The sequence below is a fragment of the Arvicanthis niloticus genome, chromosome 4, assembly GCF_011762505.2.
Source record: "Arvicanthis niloticus isolate mArvNil1 chromosome 4, mArvNil1.pat.X, whole genome shotgun sequence".
Classification (NCBI taxonomy): domain Eukaryota; kingdom Metazoa; phylum Chordata; class Mammalia; order Rodentia; family Muridae; genus Arvicanthis; species Arvicanthis niloticus.
The window spans coordinates 107,687,364-107,710,330 of NC_047661.1; the positions used below are offsets into that span (position 1 = coordinate 107,687,364).

At 40.2% G+C, this 22,967-nt stretch overlaps 1 protein-coding gene across 2 annotated transcripts in view; it reads left to right on the plus strand.

Moving 5' to 3' along the window:
- Col25a1 (collagen type XXV alpha 1 chain) overlaps nt 1-22,967 on the plus strand; it is a 383,527-nt gene that overhangs the window by 302,260 nt on the left and 58,300 nt on the right. For both annotated transcript variants that reach the window (XM_034501180.2, XM_076933258.1), the window contains 4 exons: nt 1,570-1,614; nt 8,581-8,613; nt 9,019-9,054; nt 14,212-14,256. In XM_034501180.2, the coding sequence (XP_034357071.1) occupies nt 1,570-1,614; nt 8,581-8,613; nt 9,019-9,054; nt 14,212-14,256 (159 nt within the window). The remainder of the gene's footprint in view (nt 1-1,569; nt 1,615-8,580; nt 8,614-9,018; nt 9,055-14,211; nt 14,257-22,967) is intronic.

Genomic DNA, 22,967 nt, shown 5'->3' on the forward strand with positions numbered 1-22,967 from the left:
GAACACCCATCTTGGGTTCACAGATAGGGTCCTTCCTTCTTATAGAGTATCTGTCACTGCAGACAGGCACCCAAGTAGGTTGAGTTCTTGTTTATTTGAAATGGTAGAAGGAACTCTGGAGGGGGGAGTGAATATCTCTCTCTTCTATTTTCTCATTCTTAAAAAAAAAAAACCACAACTGTTAGTCTCTCTCTTATTTCATGGATATATTTAAATGGTGGAAAATGGCCTCCCCTGAGGCTAGAGAAAAGAGCAGTTCACCATAGAAGCACCACAAACACCAAAGACCCGGAACCTCCAACAGTGAGGACTGTTGTTTCCGGGGGATGCCGGTATGCTTTGAGATGCTCAACACAGTACAGGGCTTTGGTCTACCAGTTGCATGGTGTATCTTTATTCTTAACATTACCCAAGAGAAACTGAGAACAAAGAGCATTGCATTTGCCTGCTGAGTGCCAGTGCCAGACTGTTTTACTGAATCTAAACTCCATGACATTTCCTCTCTAGCATGCTATAAGGCTTAAATTAAAGCATTTGCAGTTCAGTGGGGCAAAACACTGAGATAAAGTGAAAACTTTTCCCATTTCATTGCCTGTGGGAAGGAAGGAGATACCACTGGAGGAATGGGGAATTAACCAAAGAAGCATACATCCCCTGTGGCGGTTTGAAAATGCTTGACCCAGGAAATGACACTAATTGGAGGTCTTGTTGGAGGAAGTGTAGGGGTTGGGTTTTGAGGCTTCTATGCTTAGGCTTGGCCCAGTGTAGAATGACAGTCTCCTCGTGGCTGCCTGCAGATCACTATGTAGAATTCTTGGCTCCTCCAGCACCAAGTCAGCCTGCCTGATGCTGTGCTTCCCATCATGATGATAATGGACTGAATGTCTGAAATCGTAAGCCAGCCCCAATTAAATGTTGGCCTTTATAAGAGTTGGCCTTGGTCATGGTGTCTATTCACAGCAATAAAACCCAACCTAAGACATCCTCCTAACTCAGTTTACTGTGATGTAGGAGAGACATTCTCTAATAAAAATATAAACATTCCCTTTTATGAGTTGCCATCTATAGAACCCCAAATGGATAACTACTCAGTCCACAGGCTTCGGAAGCCACAGCAGCCACTCAGCTCTGGTTTGACAACAAATAAAATTTATACTACTGGTAGGGAAAAGGGGTTGGCATGGCCTGGAAAGGGACATAGAAGTAGCAAACAGAAGTGCCATAGCACGGTGTGGGAAGTGTCAGGAGAACAGTGCTATGGGGAGCTTTGGACAGAGGAAACAATGACACTGAGAAGGGGAAGCTTGATGTCCACATCAACTATAAGAAGGCTGACAGGTAAGTCACTGCCTTGTGTTAATACTGTGGTGTTTAAAAGGACTCAGCCATGCCCAGTGTGATAAAAGTAATTGTATTGACATCAATCAGCAGGCCAAGTTAAAGTCCACTGGTTCTGTGAACAATTACAGTAGAGTGTAACAGGGTGCGTCTGAAGGAGAAGTCAATGGAGAATGTTCTCTTTTTACAGTCTCCAATATATTTAAGTGTGTCACTTTGTCCTCTTCTCAGGGAGATGCTGGAGAAAATGGTCCCAAAGGTGATACAGGAGAAAAGGTACAGTCTTGTGATTTCTGGAAGGGTGTGTGCACAAGCAAGAATATTATCGAATGCGGATGGAGTGGGGAGATGGGAAGGACAGGGTCAGAGAGAAACGTCCCGGATTAGAAAACAGTTCCATATAAAAAGTGACTGTTCATAGCCTATCCACAGATTTAAATATTCCAAAGGCAAAATGGTTTGTCAAAATTTCTAGAAAATAAGTAAATTTCCAACAATAACTCTTTCAAGCCGTAAGCACACTCATGCATCAGTGTGTCTTCGAGGAGACCAAGAGCAAGCGTTCCTAAAGTGATTTAGTTTGTTCTAGTTTTAGAAGGAAGTGTATCAGTGGAGGATAAAAGTTGAAAGTTTAGCCTTAAGCTAATAGCACTTGACTGCAGTGTTTATGTCAGGAAGTCTGGATACCATTCGTCCTCTGACGTCTTCCCCCTCCTTGGTCTTTGAAACACTGGTTAACATTTATAGTGCATGCTTCCTCGGTCTGTCTCTGCTTCCTCTCCTCTATCCCACTAGTCTGTCATTATGGTGTTTGCTCAAGTTTGTGATTTGACATCCATGACATCATGACACTGTGACATCGAAAGGATATTTTTCTTCATCTGTACAATGTGTTCAGATCTGGGAAGACAACCCTTTAAGAAGTTGAATATGGAATCAAAGCACATGTACTTTAGTGGGAAGCAAGCAAGGTAACTGGCAAAAGACAGAATTACTCATTCAGGCTTACAGTCGAGAGTGGAGCTGCTCCATTTTGAAAATTATGACTGTACAGATGGATAATGGTTAGTCATAAAAACATGCTCGTAAAATATATAGCGAGTTATCTTTCTCCATCTCATAAATATTAATACAAATATGGCATGGGGTGGAAACAAATTAATGTCACTGAGTAGCAACTGTTGGTGTTGGAGAAACAGTTTGAGCTTAGGGTAGATTCTCAGTTTCTTGGAGACCAGGGTGTCTTGGCCTCCGCACTGTTGACGGTACTGACCAGATAATTCTTCACTGTGGAGCTGGCAGGTGAATCTTGGCCTCCATGCTCTATGAACTACCCTTAGCATCCCTGTTTCAGAGCTGCATCTTTTCCTCTGTCAAATGTGAATCTCAAGTTGTAGTCAAAGATGATGTGAAAGTGTTTGGTGCTAATAAAAACCATGGGTGCTCCTGGCCACTCTCAGATCAGGGCTTGAAACCCTTGGATGTGTAAACCTGGATGATGGTTTATTTAGCTTCCATCCTGTTATCTAAAAGCAAAGATCAACCAGATTGCTCTATAAATTAATATTTTAGGCTCTCTGGGCCACACAGTCTCCGGTGCAACTCCCTGGTTCTATTGTTGTGGCAGAATTCAGCCCTCCCCGACCCCAAACATGTAAAACAAATGAGTGAAACCACGGACAAAATAAATTTTATTTCTGGGCATGGTGATTTGGGTATCATGTTGTTTTCGTGTATTTTGTGATATTCTTGTTATTTTGGCTTTTTAAAAGATCATTTTAAAATGTAAAAGCCATGCCTTGCCCAATCTTATAAGTATCCAGCAAGATTTGATTATAGTAAGAAGCCTCTGCTTAAGACAAAGGAAATACTGTACACAGAAGGCAGGTTCTTCAAACAACAAAATAATATATAAAATTTTGAACTGTACCTTTGTGAATTTCAGTAGAGTGTTTTATGCTTTAGAAGAAGTGTTTTTAAAACTTCATTTTTGGAACACAGGCCAGTAATTGTTTTTTTACTCACACAGGTTTTGAAATTTAATTTTGTAATAGTAAAACAATGTTTTTTCTTGAAAGGACCCAAGTGGTCTCAAAGGAATGTTGTTTCTACTTTATACAGTAATGCAGATCAGTGGCCACACTAACACACACATCATAAACTCTCAATAAATACTAACTTTCCCTACCACGTGGAAATTAAAATCAATGACATGGTTGTTTTTCTTTTTCTTTTCTCTCTCTCTCTCTCTCTCTCTCTCTCTCTCTCTCTCTCTCTCTTTTAAAAAATTTTACTGCTCAGCCAAAATTAAGTACAAGAAATGCCTCAGTTAAAGCGGAAATCGTTTCTATAAACTTTCAATGTTCTAAACAGGGGGTTGTAAATAGCAACCCGTAACGTGTATAATATGTAACCTGACCTGCAGCATTCGTCCCAAGAATGTAGTGATTGGAATATAATTTTTGATGTGTTTTTTAAACATTTCCTGCTCCTGTCATATAATTTGTTTCCAGCATGTTGGAAACACGCTTCTTGTGGCCTTTGTCTTCAGTATGTGAAACTCATTCATCGCTTTCCAACTTGCAGGGGTTAAAAAACTAAGCTTCTTTTTTTGCTATTGATGTAGTAAATTACGTCATTGACTGATTCACTTTAATGGATCTTTTCCCCCTTTTGATCCAACTCTGCACATTCGAATGGTAAAGTGATCTGAGCCTTTCCAGACTGGTCATCTGGAAATGCTGGGGACCATAAAACCACTGGCTGGGCCAGGGCTTCTACGTGGCCAGCAACACAGTACAGTCAGCTTAAGAGTAACCTACCAAAGACTGATTTCGATCACATGTAAAGTTACTATGGAAGCTTCGTACTCTACTCTTTGGAGTATTGATTGTGCCACAAATGTTGAAATGGACTTCTTATCCACTGCAAGCAGGTGTCCCTATGGCGCACTGAAGGGTCGGACCACACTGCTGGACCCTGCACGGTGTGTTACCTGCCAAGTCAAGAGCTCCATCTACTCTATCGGCATGAGCTGGCTGGCCCTTTGCTTTGCTTTGCCCCCATGGCATCCAGTCCTGTGTATGCACTGCCTCCTCATTTAGCATCCTCCAGCGTCTGGCCTTTCCCAAGGCATGTCTGATTTGCTCTTACCCACCAACCTGTCTTACCCACACCTGGAGGCCTGTTTCAGGGGAGAGTCCAGGGCAGTCAGCACCTGGTCCTCTCTAATCCCGCCCAGCCCATCCTCTGTTTGGATGCTTGCCTTCAGCCTTCCTCTTCCCAGTTCCTCATCACCACAGCTCTGTTTTCTAGCTTTGTTCAGTCTTCCATCCTCTGAAGCTTGGATTTGCAAGTCGTTTCCTGGGAAAGCTCTTTAGTCTCCCAAACTGCTTAGGTCATCCCCTGTATACTTAAATGGCACTCTGTAATTCTATTCATAATAGGTACTGTACTTTATGGTAATTTCTTTATTGACTGGACACTGAGCACACTTGAAAAAGAACAAGCAAACCCAAACCCATAGGATATGGTCTAGTTTAAATTTTAGTTAGTGTGATAAAATCCCCTAAGAAAAACAAAACAAGGAGAAAGGGTTTATTTGGCTCCTAATTTGAAATTATATAGTCCATCACTGTGGGCAGATTTTAAGCCTTGAAGCAGCAGGTCACATTCCACGTGCAGTCAAGAGCAGAAAGCAATGGATGAGTGTGTGCATCTCACACTCTTGTCTTGCCTTCCCATTCATTCCAAGGCTAGCCCATGAAATAGCACTACCCACATTCAGGTGGGTCACTCTACCTAAATTAACCCATTTAAGCAAATCTTACCTTATTTAAACAATTTTTCCTTGAAACTCCTTTCCCAAGTGCTTCTATCTTGTCAAATTGACAAAACTGTCATAACTTGATACCTAAGCACATCATTTTTAAAGCATAATCTTCCATCCTTTGTCCCCAAAGTCAACCCAAAAACCTTATGATGTCAGTCTGTCAGTTTTGCTCCCAGTACTAGTCAAGTTTCCTGGAACACTGATATAAAATAATAAATGCTGTTTGAAAGATATTTTTCTTTCAGTTTGAATAACTTCATATTTTGATTGAATGGCAGAAAGGTTCTGTACCCTACATTTGTTTATTCCGACTTTATTAACATATACATATTTAATTACTTGCCTAGTACTGTGTTTGAAAATAATCACATACCAAACCTGTTCTTGACTAAAAGTGAAGTATAGTAAAATCACTGGGTATAGTAGCACACGCCTTTAATCCCATTGCTTGGAAGGCAGAGGCAGGTGGATCTCTGTGAGTTCAAGACCAGCCTGGTCTATGTAGTGAAACCCTGTCTCTAGAGGTATTGGGGGAAGCAAAACAAAACAAAAAACCAGTAAAGTCAAGTTCACTTATCTCACCAAACTCTTCCATGTGTGGCTTACCCCACTGACTAGTGACATGTGTATGAACCACAGATGGAGGGCCGGTTCCTACTTTAACTTTGGGGATACAATTATAAACATCTCCAGCTTTACTTCAGCTACTTGGAGCATCATCTCAACCAGCAGTTGCCTTGCTCTTAAAAGTCACAAAAATTCCTGGAGAATTCACTGTTCTGAATCTTTAAAAGAGGAATGAAGATCAGACTATGAGTTTCCATCAAATGAAGCAGCTCAGATTTCCACAAGTAAACCCGCCTTCCACAGCTGGGCCTTTCCTTTGCATCTGATTTCTGTGAGAACAAAATCTAGACTTTATCCTTATATAGTAGGCTAGCCAAACACTTCCCATTAAAATGCTAAGGGGAAAAGGTCCAAAATCAATACAAGCAACTTTCATTTTCACTCTTTCTCTAACCTTGATGGTCCATAGTCAATATTATGGAAACCAATAATCCTTAGTCTAATAAGAGGAGCAAACTGGGAAGGGTGGCTGAGGGGGCTCATAATTGACTCCACTTGTCCTGCTACAGTTTCCTCATTCACAGAGTGGAAGTGACTATGGCATCCCAACTGCATGAGCACTTAATGTAAAAATAAGACAGAAGGCGCTCTGCAAGGCCAAATTGTTTTTATTAATACAAAGGTCACATTGTGCAAAATATTGCGAACTGGTTCATTAATGTTGATGGGTCCCAGACTTAGTGTAGTAGAAATAGAAGCAAGTATTATTTTCTTCGGCACATTTATTACACCCCCCATTTGGAACTCGTTTGAATGTTAATGGCTGGGAAGAGAAGACGCGTTCATACAATATTTAGAGTCCACATCTTTGTTTAGCCACGTTTTAATTTTTTCTTGGGTAATGGCAATTACAGATGTCAAGGGAAGTCACATGTGTACTTTTTTTTCTCAACAAACTAAATTTATTGTTTCCTTCTCCTTTCTAAGTCTTCCCCCACCCCCACCCCCCCTTCTTTTCTTTCCTAAAAGCCCTTTCTCATTTTGATCCTCAGCTGCTTACCCGATTTGTAAGAACCTGTTCTTTAGACAGTCGTTCACTTGTTCCCTGGGTGTGTGTTGAGCATATACTGGGGTCAGACACAGAATGCAAGCAGAGGCAGGGTCTGTCTGCTGACATCCAGGACAGTGGATATGCAAGCAATATCAACAGACAAACATAACACAAGCTGTGCCAGACCCAAACAAAACACGAAGCTACACAGTAGCGTGTGCTCACAGGGGGGTGAATCAGTGAAGCGTTCCTTGAGGAAAATCCATGTAAACCAAGACCTAGAGCAAGAGAAGCACCATCGTGGGAAGATGTGAACAGAAAGGAGGAAAGGGGCCATGTGCTAATCAGTGCACAGGGACCTGAGGCCTCTGTCTGTCTGTCTGTTTGTCTGTTGTCTGTCTGTCTGTCAAACAAATTGATGAGTGGCTTCTGGACTCTAGAACAAGGGAACAGACCCCTTGGGGCTACTTGAGTATCTGTGCAGATGAGAAAACTGAGGGACACTCTGCTCTGGTCTCCTTCTTTTCATTTTCTTTGATAGTCACGAATGGCCAAGGCCTTTCCTTTTCTTTTTCCTTCTTGCATGTTCGTAGGATGGAGAGGACGGAGAATGAGGTTGAGAATCGAGGCCCTTTGCTGCCTCATTCACAAACAAGTAACAGGCTCACCTCTTCCTCATATTCCTGTCTGCACTGGTTCTATTTTTATGAGAGTGTGCTTCTCGGAGTGGAGTCATCCTGAATGAAATCTGGACAAACACGGTGTCTTTTTTAAACCCAGATCCCTCTTGGATAGCCATTTCTTTACCCACCTCTGTGTTCAAACTAACATCCTTCCAGAACTAACAACTAACTAAAAACCTTAAAGGTTTTTGAAAGATAAAAACCTTTTGGAAACTATTAACTTAGCAGGCCACTGCCTTCCACGAACCCAGAAGCTTAGAATGGCATCAGACAGCATCTGAGGCCTTTAGAAAAGCTTCCCCCATCTGGCTGTAACCACCTCTCTGATGTACCCATCAATGTATTTTAAACTTGGCCTTGATTTATGACTTTCCGTGTTCTGAAAAGCCATAAAGCTTCATGAAACTGCTTCCACCTTAGAACATGAAGTTTGGGGTACCCTAAATCTGTATTCCTGGGCATGGTCACTCAAAATGGCTCCAGAATGAACTATGTCTTAATCGATTTAAAAAGTTAAAAAGTCAGATTCTCTCTCAAGGCTCTTTCAGCCCCTCCACAAATTCCCATTGCCCACAAGTCATCATTCATCCAGTGTCTTCCCAGTGACCGAGTTACGGTGCGAGGACCGGAAATCAGGAAAAGGCATGTTCATGCTTCACGGTGGGAACAAACTCATCTGCAGCATGGCTTTTCAACTCAACATCATTAACCCTTCAACTTCATCTGTTGAACCTTGACCTTCCAAAGACCAAGAAGGGCAGGAACTCCCTGTAAATGATAGCTGGTGACATTAATAAATCCCAAAAGCTGAGAAAACAGAAAGCTTTAAGTGCCTAAATTCACTGCTTCAGAATATATTTTTAGCGTCCTATTAAGGAAATAGTTTGATGCTTGTATACTTTTATTTATTTCAAGAAATATAGTGTGTTCGTGGTTTCCATTCAAAGTAAACCCATGATTTTAAGCGGGTCATGGTTTCTCTTACATGCTGATACCATATAATGGCTGGGCCCATCAGTCATAGAGTTCCTCTAAGCGTCAGAGTGGGTAATGGCTGCCTATGTATTTGTGTTGCTTCTCAGTACTCATGACATAATCTTTCATTTTAGGGTGACCCCGGATCGTCTGCTGCAGGAATTAAGGTAACTATGGCCCTGCATATGTTTGTACAATGGAAATCATGGTTTTGACTTAATGAGTCTCTTTTCTCTTCACTTTACCACCATTAGTGGTAACAGCTCTGGCCCAATTCTCTGGCAACAGCTTCCAGACACAACAGGGAAAAGTCCCAAGCAGCCTTAATAAGAGGGCTTACCTTCTCTCCCATAGTTCATTAGTTTCCAAGAAATATATATTTATGTGTGAGTACTAGGCAAGCTCACAGCAACTTCCGTACGTGTAGTGTGGGAGAGTAGGAAAGCGATGTTCACAAAATACACACAATCGAGTGGGAGGTCGGATCGTTACTGCAGAACCCCCCAAAGGCCTAGTGGTTTTCAATTTTTCTTCTAAGACTACATGTTTCATATTTGGTTTTCTTTGGCCAGGGAGAACCTGGAGAATCTGGTCGTCCGGGGCAGAAGGTAATAATGTCTCTCTGTCTTTGGTATGTCCTTTGCATTGCTCCATGACCAGTGTTTCACATCATTGTCATCTGATAATGAAATGTTTACTGCACAATGGTGCACTTTTCGTGTTTTGCACCGTGTTACTGGTTTCTCTCCATTTTAAACGGTCTTGATGCCAAGCATAGCAAAGCATGAAAACAAACTGTGTATGTACTCAGCTGTCTGAAACTAACAAATCTCGACTGAGTTGGAATGCCAGCTAGTTGTCTTGCATGCTTAAAGGTAATCTGCATGTTTCTATCTTGTGTGCACTAAACCATCTCAATGGAGAATGATGGACAGCTCTTTTTAAATGTTCCTCCTCCTCTTCCTTCCATGGCTGATGTTTTCCTGCTGACTCGTGTGTGACTCTAACCTGTGCCAGGAATGTTGCCTTATGGAAACTAAACTCGTCTAAGGAACTAAATGTTAATTAGCAACATTAGCTGTACCAGTTTCACTAACTGAGCTCTGGATACAGAAAATTCATTTGTGCTTCTGCACTGAATATGTTTATACTTATTTTTTTCTATCTGAGTCTGAGGCAGGAAACAAATGTTAGCAGTATCTCAGCAGAGCATCTGGGTCTCAAGTCCCAGTATAGCCAAACCTCACATAAGAGACAAAAGAAGATGTGAATTCCATGAGATAAATTCCCAAAAACTATGCCCTTTCTTTTGTGCGGTGGTAGCTGGTGTTGTAGATAGAATATAAATTAGGACATAGATGCACCTCATTGGCAGAGAAAGAAAGATAACAAATCTTATTGCAGTGGTTTGAAACCTAAAGTTGAGAGTCTGATGTATCATTGGCATTCTTGAAGCCATCAAGAGAGCTTTCATTTAAGCAACTGGGATGGAAATAATTTTTAAGAAGGTTTTTGTGTTTCTTAAACATTTCTCTAATAATTTTTTTTCTCTTAAAACTAAGAGCCTCAGAGTTTTGATGCATCAGCTCAAGTCTGGGTGAGACAGAGAGTCAAGCACAACTCTGTGACTCTTACTATTCTGATCTGCCTCTTGATCTTTAGTTTCCAAGTTTACATCAAGAATCCACATAAAACATTTTAAATGAGTGAGCTGCAATAATGCCTGTCCTCCTCCTCTTCCTGGCTAATCTAGAGCACCACATCCTAGTTCTCTTTGCTAGTAGCAGATACACACAGGCAATCCCACAGGTCACTCTTCAATGGACTTTGGTGAAATGTTTGAAATACCTTTTGGAGATGAACCTCAGGTGCCACAGTGTTCTTTCTACGGCTCCTGTCAGTGGTGATAGCCTTCCACAAACATACCCAGCCTTTCCCCTTAGGCTGACTTTTCTCTTTAAGGAACTGCTCAAACTTTTCTGTACATGTGACTCTCTTTTTTCTCCTCTTCCTCTCCCCCCCCCTCCTCTTATAGGATGGTCATAGACAAGGATGAATATCTGAACATGCTCATTTTCCCCTTCACAGACTTTTGCATGAGTACCATAGCAGACAACCCCTCTGAACTTTCAAAAAGAAAATATTGGAATTACTAATAATAGAGATCCATGGTCTGCTTTGTTTTGAAAAAGCAACTGGACTTTTCAAATAATATGATTTTAAGTCCCATAGTCTTTAGAAATTAAAGATTTGGCTTAATTTCTCTCCAAATTTGTGATTTGCTTTAAAATAAACGTCAGCAGGAGCCAGGCTGGGTGGAATCTGCCTCTAACCCTCTAACCCAGCACTTGCAGCCGGAAGACCTGGTATTCAGTGCCCACTTGCCTTGCTTAGCAAGAGCCTGAGTCAAAGGAAGGGAGGGGTGGGTGAGATGGCTGAGTGGGTAACCATCACAGAGTTGCTGCCAACCCTGATGACCTGAGTTTGATCCCAGAACCCACATGGTGGAAGGAGAGAAATGAATTGTGCAAGAGTTTTCCTCTGGCTTATACACACACACACACACACACACACACACACACACACACACACTCACACACACATAAATAAATAAATAGGCAATTTTTGTAAGTAAAAGAGAGGAGTGCACCTGCAAAGGGTCTCTAAAACACAAGCCAAAACAAGCCACAGTACTCTTGTGTAAGCTCCACCGTCTCCAGAGTACAGAAACCAAATTGACCACCAGTTACTTAGCAAAATATTGCATTATTATAATCATTTATAAATATAACTTAGATTTATTGTAGACATTTACAGTTGGTAGGCAGAAATGCTGGATTCTCTTTGCATTCTATCAAAGAATAGATATAAATTATATTGAAAGGAACTTCCGTCTGGGTTGATAGTGACCTGAAACAAAAACTACCCTTTTGTTAATGTATAACTCAGATTCTGCCCTCCCTGACATACTCTCACCTTCCCATTGTTGTATGTCTGCCTCTGTCTAGTATCAGATTCTGGTAATAATTCCCTGAACATTGAAAACAGAGGATTTCCATGTTTGCTGCTTAGAGCCAAAAACCAGCAAACAAACCCAGATGTACTGTCAGTCCTGGATAACATCCACGGCAGTTTCATGCCATTGCAGGGCTGGGCCGTGGTGTTCAAGGGCACACTAGTTCCCACATCTAGGTGTGTTTCCAGAAAAGTGCAAAATAGAACACGACCCAAGCCACGGGATGAACCATCCATTGAGATCCCAGCCAGTGTTCATCTAGAATACTGTCGTTGTGGAGGATTCGTTTCCTCCCACTGTTTCTCTTGCAGCTTCCGCAGTAGCGTGTGTGGTTGACATGAGTTAGGGTTACATGTTGGCTTGTTAGGTCTCTGTAGATCTGTTAGGTATGAACTGTGTTTCACCACACAGCTCTTCCTAACCTTTCCTAAAAGTATGCATTGTAACTCTGAAGAAGTATATCACTTGGTTCTGCATCAGAAGGGAACCATGAGCTGTACAGGTACTGAGGACCACTCCAACAGAGTCTTCGGTTTAAAAGGCTCTCAGGCTGGAGAACAGGGAGTTAAAGAGGAAACATAAAAGAATCAGAAATATAAATAAAACCACAATCTGCCTCTTAAGACTCACGTCTAACATACTCATTTGATCCATGGCATAGACATGGAAAGGAGAGTTAACTAAAAACCCTTTCTCCTAGTTGGTAGGTAAGCTTTCCAGGATGCAAAGATAAAGAATTCTTTAGAAAGAAATGTCTTACTAAAAAAAAAAGTGAGGTGTTCCATAAGGGCAACATTAATGATATTACCATCTCTCATTATGTTTGCTAAGAACAGGAATTAAATACAAACAAACATGGAAAGATAAGTCTGCAACATTCAACACTTATGAATAACTGCGTGCATACACATACACACATGTTGTAGAACATCCATCGTTTCACATTTCATTATCTTGTGTGTTATCCTCCAAAATGTATACACTTTTCTCATTAGAAAACACTGTATGTGTTAAGCATGTATACATGTGCATATAAATTATTTAAAGTGGCTATGTGGTCCTTTTAAGTTGGTAGAGAAAGGAGTGGTAGAGATTCTTATTGGAAAATAGTATTATAACCTATTTATTTTCACACATGCTTCAGATGAGATATCATCATACGTTTGGGAAAACTGACTCTTGAGTGTTATTGGTTATATATTCTTATGCAGTTTACTGTTTTCAAAAAACTCATATTCTTTTTAAAGCAAAAGATAACTTTCAATAAAATATGTATGCAAGCCCTTTCTGTTAGGTCCTTTTGATGTGACTGGTTAAAGGGTAAATGAGAGCAGCAATGTATGGTGTTGTGCCTATGTGAAGCTTAGTGTTCCTAGACACATGGCCTTGGGACGGAATGATATACAAGTTAGCATTCCTTTCTTCTCTAGTTTAATTTCATTGAAGTCTTATTTATAATGCACACTTCTGCAGAGTGCTTTTTCTTTTGCATTCCTAAAATACTGTTAAGAAGGACCAAGAGACCCAGCACCTCCCCATTTTGTCTCATCACTCAGCTTAAGAAAATATCTAAAGGCTTAATATGATAATACTGGGGCTGACAGTAGAGATGGAAGATCCAGTTGTTCTGAGTGGGCTTTCTTGTGTTAAGGATTATTCAAGGGCCAGCAAAATGGCTCAGCAGTCACAGCACTTGGCTAGCCAAGCCTTATAACTGGAACTGGACCCTCAGAACCCACACAAACGTGGAAGGAGCGAACCAAACCCTCAAACAGGTCCTGTGACCTCCACACATGAGCTATGGCAGGCAAACACCCAAGCACAATGATAGAAACATAATTAATTAAAAATTAAAGATTATGGAAGCATTTAGGCTACAAAACATGCCTCTTCTTCCTCTTCTTCCCACCCTCCTGGATCCTCTCCCTCTGCAGAAGTGGTTACCGCCTCTCTGAGTGACCATCACAAAACTCTGTGGTCATTTACCTTCAGTGGCACTTCCACAGATAATAGATAACATTTTGTGGCAAGTGTAATATTTTTTTCCTGATTCCTTTATTCTGTCATCATTCAAGAGAATTTTTAAGCACCGTAACCTCTTGTGCTTAAAATAAACATAGACAATTCTGTGAAAATGAGAAGGTTTAGCCTGTCTCCAGTGTGCCTACCCAGGGCATACCACTTAATCTCTGACCTGCATTCGGGAACAGCTGGGTGCTACCGTTAGCCCAGCACTGCTAAGCAGGGTCACCGTAACCTAGCAATTGTCAGGCATATAGGCTGGAGCCAAGTATGTTCTTAACTGTTTATTTGTCTTCTCATCCTTCAGGAATGGAAAGGAAATCTTACTATGCTTTTAAGTGAGCAGTGTGCTTAGTGTGGACCGTTTTCCTATGGCCATCTGTTCATCCAACTGTCTCTCCATTATCTAAGTGGGGAGGGCCCTGGGATAGGTCAAAGGAATAGTAAATGCAGCCTTTCCTCCTTCCACGCCTCTCCCAGGCCTTCTGCTAGAGATGCCTCGGGGCAGTGAACTGCAGGAAGAGGCAGGTGCCTGAAAAACCTGCCAAGTGCCCAGAGTCGAGAGTGGACTGAGCTGAGTAGTCTCACCAAACTAATCACTCCAGTTCAGCCCTTGTATATATTTCTATTTGCAGAAGCTCTTCAGCTGAGACATTTGCCATGTTTTTTTCTGATACTGTGACTGCGTAAATGTGGCTCTATAATCCTATGTGATTTTCCTGTATAGGGTGAACCAGGGCTGCCTGGGCTGCCTGGACTTCCGGGGATAAAGGTAAATACTCCACTGACAGACATCCTAGACCTATAATTACGAGTCACCTACATTGGAGGATATAGAAAAGAGTGAATACAGCTTGTCAACAGTGCTGATGTTGTTTCAGTTGATTGACTTTTTAATTGAAAGTTGAAGACGGGTGTTTAAAGTTGGCCTTTGCCATCCAGAGGGTATATGTCATGATGGCTCTGTTATGCACGCCCCTGAGATGAAAGTCAATTGCATTTCAAGTGAAATCATGCAGGGTCTTTAAAGTGTAGGAAGAATCTCTCTTTACCTTTAACTGTTAACTTCATTTCTAAGAACCTTTCAAATTTTGATCCAAATTCACCTTAGCATCCCTGTAAATCAGACACTCAGTCAACCACATATCTGCTTCTCCATTAGAGTGATGCCTCTATGACGCCATGCCTCCACCTCCTGTCAGTAACTCTCACTGAGAAACAGAAACAACACTGCTAAAGTGTTTTAACCCAACACATGTGCATTCCATGTAAATTCTGTATGTCTGTTCAAATACTTGCTTAAAGTGCAGGAATAAAACATTGTTTTCAGATATAAACTTTTCCATTAATTAATTAATTAATTAATTAATGTCCCAATATCAGTCCTCCCTTTCCTCCCAGTGCCCCCGCTCACAGCTCCTCCCTCTGTCCTTCCCACCTTCTCCTCTGAGAAGGGGGAGACCCCCTCCCTCATCTATCACCCACTCCAGCACATCTCTTCAGGAATAAGCCACTTAAAATGTTAAATAATTTTATTTTTAATTCTTTGAGACTTTTCCCCAGGCAACTATGAGACTTAATGTTCTATTACCCTAGCTGTAATTATTCCTTTAGAGTCAATTTTATATAAATATTACCCAGAAGTGACAGGAGAACAATACAAGTGCATTTTCCATTCTGTGCTCTGTTATAGGGTGTTAAATGAAGTTAGTCTGATTGAAAGCCCTATGGTGTTTATAATATTCATAGGTAATAAATACACTGAAAAAATATATCTTTTAGGTTGGCGCTCAGAAATTCTGGTTCCAATATTTTGTTAGCTTTTTCTAGATTACTATAAAAGGTTCAGATTGTTTTAAATAGATGCTTTAGTCTGACCCTTGGATAGAAAGTGCACTCTAAGAAATATTTGCTGAAGAGTCAAAGTCACTTCCCTATCATTTGCTGCTTAGCAAGAATAACATCCTAAGTCGATATGAAAGTTCATATTACAGGGCTAATTTATGACAGTTCTTTAGTAACTTCCATGCATTAAAAAATGACAGTTTTTTATAAGTGACAAGATCATCAATTTAAGGACGTGTTTCTGGGTGTTAATTAGAACCTGGTGGCATTACAAATCATAATGAAGGCGTTAGAAGGACAGAGGACGTTAGAAGGACAGAGAAATCTGTACAGCAAGAGCGCTGGCTTGTTAGGGGCAGGCTTGGCTCAGGAGAGCCTGGAGCTCTGAAATCCACTTGTCCCTTCTCCTGAACTTTAGACACCTTCTTGGTCAACAAGAAATCACTATTTTTCCAAAGTGCAATGCAGATAAATACAGAGACGTGAGTGCTTTCAGTAGCCACCATGTCTGTTATCCTTGGCTTACTTCAATGGTAAATGTCTACACTGACTCTTGGCCGGTCCCTACTCACCCCTGACCTATTCAGAAGGTCGTGACCTCTCAGGATGGGAGGGTCCATTGTAACTTGCCCCCTCCAGTCAGTGCTTGAGTTCCCACAGCCTGAGAAAGTGCTCCAAATACTTTGTTGAGGTGGTGTGGCTCTGACACTGCCCTCCTGTTCCTGACAAGTGACTGCTCTGTCACTGAGCCTACCAGTTGACAAAAACTATTATTTGCCAGAAATGTTTCTCTGTGTAACGATAATGCCACACTTGGTCCTCTGTCTGGTGTTTGAGATCAATCGTAAGTTCTAATTTTTGGTTTAATAAGATTTCTCTGCTCACTGTAGTTCATGTGAAAGATAAGCGTTCATTATACTGTAGCAAGTGCTAAATGTAAGTAAATAATTCTGGAGAAAGAGACAACGTAAGACTACATGAAGGTAGTCAGTATTCACTGTACATTCATCAAAGTAGACTTAAAATTTTGTGATGTCATTTCGTTAACTTGGGACACTCCTTATTAATTGAATTTGCATCATTCTGCTAAGGTGGCAAACCAGATGACAGTTAATTCTCATTTCATAGTTTAAGTTAACAGGATTTAAAATTAAAACCCTTACATGTGACCATAGGACATGTAGTAACTAAAACATCAGTCTCAACCTTAGGCCTGTGTGTTTATTTTATGCTTCGGAAATATTTCCCGTTGCTACCCGTGTCCTCCATGTCTGCCACTACCAGAGAGAACATGCGCATGCCATCCGTTATGTCTAAGGCACTGAGGAAACCATCCATTACATACCAGGGGAGCTCTGGTTCAGCACCTGTTGCTCTCAGGGACTTAGCTGGAAACTTAATGAGCAGGCACATCCCTTCCCAGCTCTCAGGGACGTGAACCAAGTGCCTAAATCCAGGCACCAGACTCATCTAGCTATCACCTCAGTGTCCCGCTCTGAGAAAAGTGCTAATACCGTAGGCATACATAAAGGAAGTCACTAAGACCAGGCGTGACTTCATTTCAAACTGCTCTTGAGCTTCCTGCCCAAGAAAGTCCTCTCACCATGTGGAAGGCATTTGGAATTCCTATTTCATGCATTCATGGTTCATATAGTGTCAAGATGTTCAACTGGGAAAATTAAATTATGTCCAATGTACCATGCAGAAATTGATCTTCTGGAATAAGATTTGAGCTTAGAAAAGTAGTTTTATGAACAAGCTTTCAAAACTGTTACCAAGAGTTTCTCTTCCCCCCCCCCCCCCCCCCGCAAGTATCTTCATGGATAAAAATGATTGGGCCTGCCTTTTCTGATATCAGATAAGAAGGCAATATTCTAAGTTGCTATTCTTGGAAATCTTATTCTTGAGAAAATATATTGTTTATGCATTCTCATGGTTCCATATTCCTCATAAATAGGCAGCATTGACCAGCAACCCTAGAGCAAAGCAAATCAAAGCCTCTACTGGTGCTGTGACTCAGGGCAAGCTCTGTAATCTCTCTGTGCTTCAGTTTTCACATAAAAACTAACAGTGACCATAGCAGAGAGGTCCTCTGTGAGAATGGAATGAATGAATGAATGAATGAATGAATGAATGAATTGTGCATAGCTCCTGAAATGTCTCCCAGCATAGAGCAAGTGGCTGTTGTTGCTCTGTCCCTTGGGACAACTCAGAATATTGGAAATGTGACTTATGCAGCTGCTCATTATAGTATTTCCTCATGTAAATAATTTTAACCTGTAGAAAATGCATCTAGTTATACTCTATACAGATAAAAACTATGGTTCCTCCTTTAAAGGGATGAAGACATGAAACCATTAAAAGCACTAAGATCACCCATCTAGGGAGGATGAGTTATTCTGGGAGCAAAAGGCAAGCATGTACAATGTCTTGAGGATGAGAGATGTCACTGTGAACATTCTCCTTCCTGGTGGTTCACAGGAAAAGCAAAAAGACAACTTGACACATCCCAAAGTGATGTTTTTCTTCCCAGGTCTGTGTTACCTCACTCGGAATGCTTGCTTTCAGCTCTATTCATTTACCTGGGAATCTCACAAATTTGTTTTTTCTTGATGGCTGAATAATTTTCCACTGTGTAAATGTACCATATTTTCATTATCCATCATCTGTTGATGGACAACTAGGCTATTTCCCATCCCTAGCTATTGTGAATGGAAGAGCAAGGGACATGGATGAGCAAGTGTCACTGTAGTGAAACAGAGTCCTTTGGATAAATGCCTAAGGGTGGTATAGCTGGATCATGTAGTAAATTTATTTCCAGCCTTTTGAACACTCTCCACACAGATTTCTACAGTGACTGTACCAGTTTGCACTCCCACCAGCAGTGAAGAAGTGTTTCCCATTCCCTCTATCCATGACAACAGTTGTTATCACTTGTTTTATGTTTTCTTTTTATCTTGGCCATTCTGATTAGGGAAAGCTAGAAATCTCAAATGTAGTTTTAACTTACGTTTCCACTACATAGCTAAGAATGTTGAACAGTTCAAAAACTAAGTCTCAGCCATTTGCATTTCTTCTTTTGAGAACTCTGTTTTGTTCCATGCCCCAGTTTTTAATTGGGTTGTTTGTCTTCTTAATGTTTAGGGGTTTTGTTTTGCTTTAGTTCTTTGTATATTCTAGATATTAACCTTCTGGCAGATGTATTGGTGGTCAGGATTTTTCCTCCTTCTGTAGGCTGCCTCATTCAAATAATGGTTTGCCATACAGACACTTTTTTAGTCTGGTGGTCCCTTGTCAGTGGTTGGTCTTAATGTGTGCACCATCAGGGTCCTGGTCAGGTTTTCCTTTTCTGTGCCTCTAAGAAAGTGTATTCCCTACTTTCTGCTCTATCAGACTCAGGATATCAGGAATTTGATCCATTTGGAGTTGGGCTTTATGAGTATAAGAGCTGAATTTCAGTCTTCTACCAGTAGGTATCAGTTTGAGTGGCAGTGTTTGTCTATTTGTTGAAGATGCTGTCTCTTGTGCAATGTGTATTGTTGGCCTCTTTGTCAAAAATTAAATCAGGTGACTGTAGGAGTCTGGGTTTATATGAGGATCCTCAGTTCTATTCCATTAACCCATATGTTTGTTTTGATGTTAATACCATACTGTTTTTATTACTGTAGCTCTATAGTAAAATGTAAAATCTGGTGTGCTAATACCTCAGCAGGATTGTTGTTATTATGGTTCAAGAGTATTTTGACTTTCCTGGGTCTTTTATATTTTCATATGAAAGTTAAGATATTTTTCAGTATCTTTGAGAAATTGAATTGAAATTATGATGCACATTTTATTGAATCTGTAGATTGCTGGTTGTAGGATGGCCATTTTAATAACATTAATCTTACCAATCCATGAGCATGGGAGGTCTTTCCATCTTCAAGTACCTTCTTCTATTTTTTTCTTCAGTCTTGAAGTTTTCATTGTACAAGTCCTCATTTTCCTTGATTAGCCGTATTCCCAGGTATTTCTGAGGCTCTTGTGAACGGCATTCTTTCCCTGACTTCCTCTTCAGTATGTTTGTCATCATAAGCAGGCAGGCTGCTGGAGTTCCTGAGTTGATTTTGCATCCTACTACTGTTCTGAACTGTCTTGCCTAACCCAAGACATTTTTCACAGATTTTCGATGCTTGTTTTTAATCTTTCAAAAGATAAAAGTATTTTACTTTACCATATAAAGAAGTCAAGTTTTAAGTAGACAGGGAAGATAAATTACATCAGAAGAAGCTATTTAAGTAGCAACTATGTTTTCAAGGCTCACCTTTCCTTGAAGCTTAATGGTTTTACTCTGGCTTCCACGTTAGTGAAAATCTGGCAATCAGATCAAGAACTTACAAGAGGCAGAAGGGTCTAAGGTGGAAAAAAAAAAAAACCAACTTGCTCACATTATAGGAAGTCTCCCTTGACCTAGAAGCAGTTTTCAGGTGGCAGAGACCTTGGCTTGGCATTTTCAGGGTTAAGTGCCAGCCTGGTGCTCTGTGAGTAACAAGGGTTTCTTCAGAAGCTGATGGAGATGAATGAAGTCCAGCCCTCAGAAACATCAGCACATCTCAAAGCTGGCAGAGATAAATGTAGGATATAAAATTAATTCATAGAGGAAAGGAAATAAGGCATCCTCAGTGGATGGGTCACACTGTGTTATTGTTGCTTATGAACTACTTCCTGCTTGCATAAGTCCCACTGAAGACGTGAGTAACTCAAAGCCCATCAGGAAACTCATGCAATCAGAAATCAGAGATTTTTAGCAGCCATAACGAAACCTTCAACCATGTCCATCGTGACGCAATTCTGTTAAAACACACACACACACAACAAAAATTAAAATGACAGGTTTGTGGGTTTTAAATAAATCTGCTATTAAGTTGCTCATTTTCAACAGATCAACTAAGATGTTTTAATTTATACTAAGATTTAATCCTTATGAGAAAAAAAGTGTTTTATGGGCAAACTCTGCTTCACGTTTATTTTATTTTATTTTATTTTATTTTATTTTATTTTATTTTATTTTATAATTTCAGAAATCAGTCATTACCAAAGCTGGCTGCACAGCAGTTCTTAGTATAACAAATGTTATTTCTGTAATTCTCAAAAGCAGGTATCATGCTGACTTGAATTCTAATTAGCCTTTAAGCAAGAAGAACACTGTATGGCTAATGCATTCTATGTCAAGACACATTAATCAACATTATTGGGAATGCTTTTAGCACCCAGGCACATCAGCACGTATTTTTCAAACCTTGTTGTACTATTTTTGGGGACAATGAAAATCAGATCTGTTCAGGAATCATAAATATCAGGGAAACATGACTAGGTCTAGAGAGAGTTTTTAGACAGGTTAAGAAAATGATATATTTTACTTCTCTAATTGATAATGACTTATAAAAATAAAGTAAATAGTAGTAAATGAAAAACCAGATATTTTTGGGAGCAATAACTAATCAGTTAGGACTTTCTGGCCACCCTTCTGCCTAACAGATGGTATGTCCTGGAAGTCTATACGGACACATCTGGCAAGCCATTTCTGTGTAAATAAAACTGCCTCTCTATCTCTCATCCTTCCTTTTTTTTTTTCCATTGGACTAACAACCCCTGCTAAGGATTTGTTGGTTCCTCTCATCTTTATGAAGGCTATCCTTGTGAGCATTTAAAGGTAGGGTGCGGCCATCAGAGATATGCCCCTTGCCACTCTTAGAAAATCAGTTAAGATCTTATTATGGAATTCTAAGACTTCATGAAATCTTTAGCAAACATTAGAGTTCAGAAAAGCCATGTTCCTAAAAGTTTCCCAGCTTTGCTTCATGTTTTAATAATATAGATGAGCAGTGGTTGTTGGACATGGTTGTTGTCATGGTTGGTGGACACAACTGGTCTTGTGGTTGATTGTAATGGTTGTTGTCATGATTGGAGGACACAGCTGTAGTGGCTGTTGCTCTCTTGGTTGGTGGATACAATTGTAGTGGTTGTTGCTCTTGTGGTTGGTGGACACGATTGTAGTGGTTGTTGCTCTTGTGGTTGGTGGACACGATTGTAGTGGTTGTTGCTCTCATGATTTGTGGATATGATTGTAGTGGCTACTGTAGTCCTCTTCTCTGTTTCCCTTTAGCTTTTGTGCAGGAGACTTCAAGTTTAAATTGCTATTACAGTGAGATATTTGGGGTGGTTGTTTTTTTGTAGGGAATAGGTAGTAGTTGAAGAAACTGACTACAAACCAAATTACATCTTACTCAAAACTAAACTGGAGACATTTTATTTATTGTTAATTAAATTGCATGTTGTATGAAATAAAACCCAATTTTGTTAAATAAGACAGGGGGCGGGGAGGTAACATCGGTATGTAGAGGTTCACACACACACACACACACACACACACACACACACACACACAAATATCTTTAATATCTGGCTTAAAAGACTACAGCTATAGTCTCAGCAACATTTTAACATTCAATTTCTAAATCTTTTGTTTGTGGTTAAGAAATTTTCACACCTCAGATGAGTAATTGGACAAAGAAAGGTTATAGTAGTTTATTCAGATAGAGTTGTTGATGTTCTTTGATATAACCCCCATCTCCATGAGTGGCTGTGTCTAAAAGGTTAGGCCACGTACAAAATCTGAAGCCACATCACTCAGATGTTGAAGGACAAAAGCAAACAGTCTTTGCATACTCGGGAACAGTCCAACCTTTGAGCCCTCTTCAGCAGTCTAAGGCCAGGATTTCCTAGTACATGTTGTGAACCAGTGCTCTAACCCCAGGAGATAAGAAAGGTTAAGAACCCAAGATCCCAGTGGGGATCCTCACACCCTGTCTCTACAATAGTTTCTGAAGTCTGAGAAAGAAGAGGCCAGTAAGTACCTCCTCCTCATCCCATCACAAGATGGGCAAGATGGAGCCATGGCCCTAAAGTTACAGAGAGATCTTAGAGGAGACAGACACAAACTGCAATCCTATAGCTAGATATGTTGAGATTTTCCTTGAATACATTGGAATATGGCATGTGTTAAGATAAATGTATGTGACTGGTGCATTTTCTGGAGTAGTGATTATGAACAACTAATGATACTAAGAAAGCCTTTCAAACCATGTAAGATCAATAGTACTAAAATTACTGAGAGTATCAAATCTGTTGCTGGTTATATCTCTTGAAACTAAGTAATTTTACTTAGAACATTCCATTTAAAAAATTTAATATATTCTAAAGGAAAGAAAATGCTTACCTAGCTGCTGAGATAGTAATGGCTTACATATTTATGAATAATGCAATTGCATGCCTGACTATTTTGTAAACTAAACATTAACTCAAATAAGGAATGAGTTTCTGCAACTTTTGCCCTTTCTTTTTATTTGTGTGCTTTAATGAAGCTTCCATTTGATTGGCTAAAGAGATTATTTTATTTTCTTTGCTTGAAAATGTATTAAGAGTTCAAGTTTACAAGCAGACAGCCAACGGCTACATTACAATTTCAGAACAACATGAACATCAGAACATGACCAATGATGCTAATATCCATTCCAGAATTGCTCTTGAAAGTAGCAAGAAGACACATATTCAGATATACTGTAGCATAAAATATCATTATCAGTAAGATACTGTTAC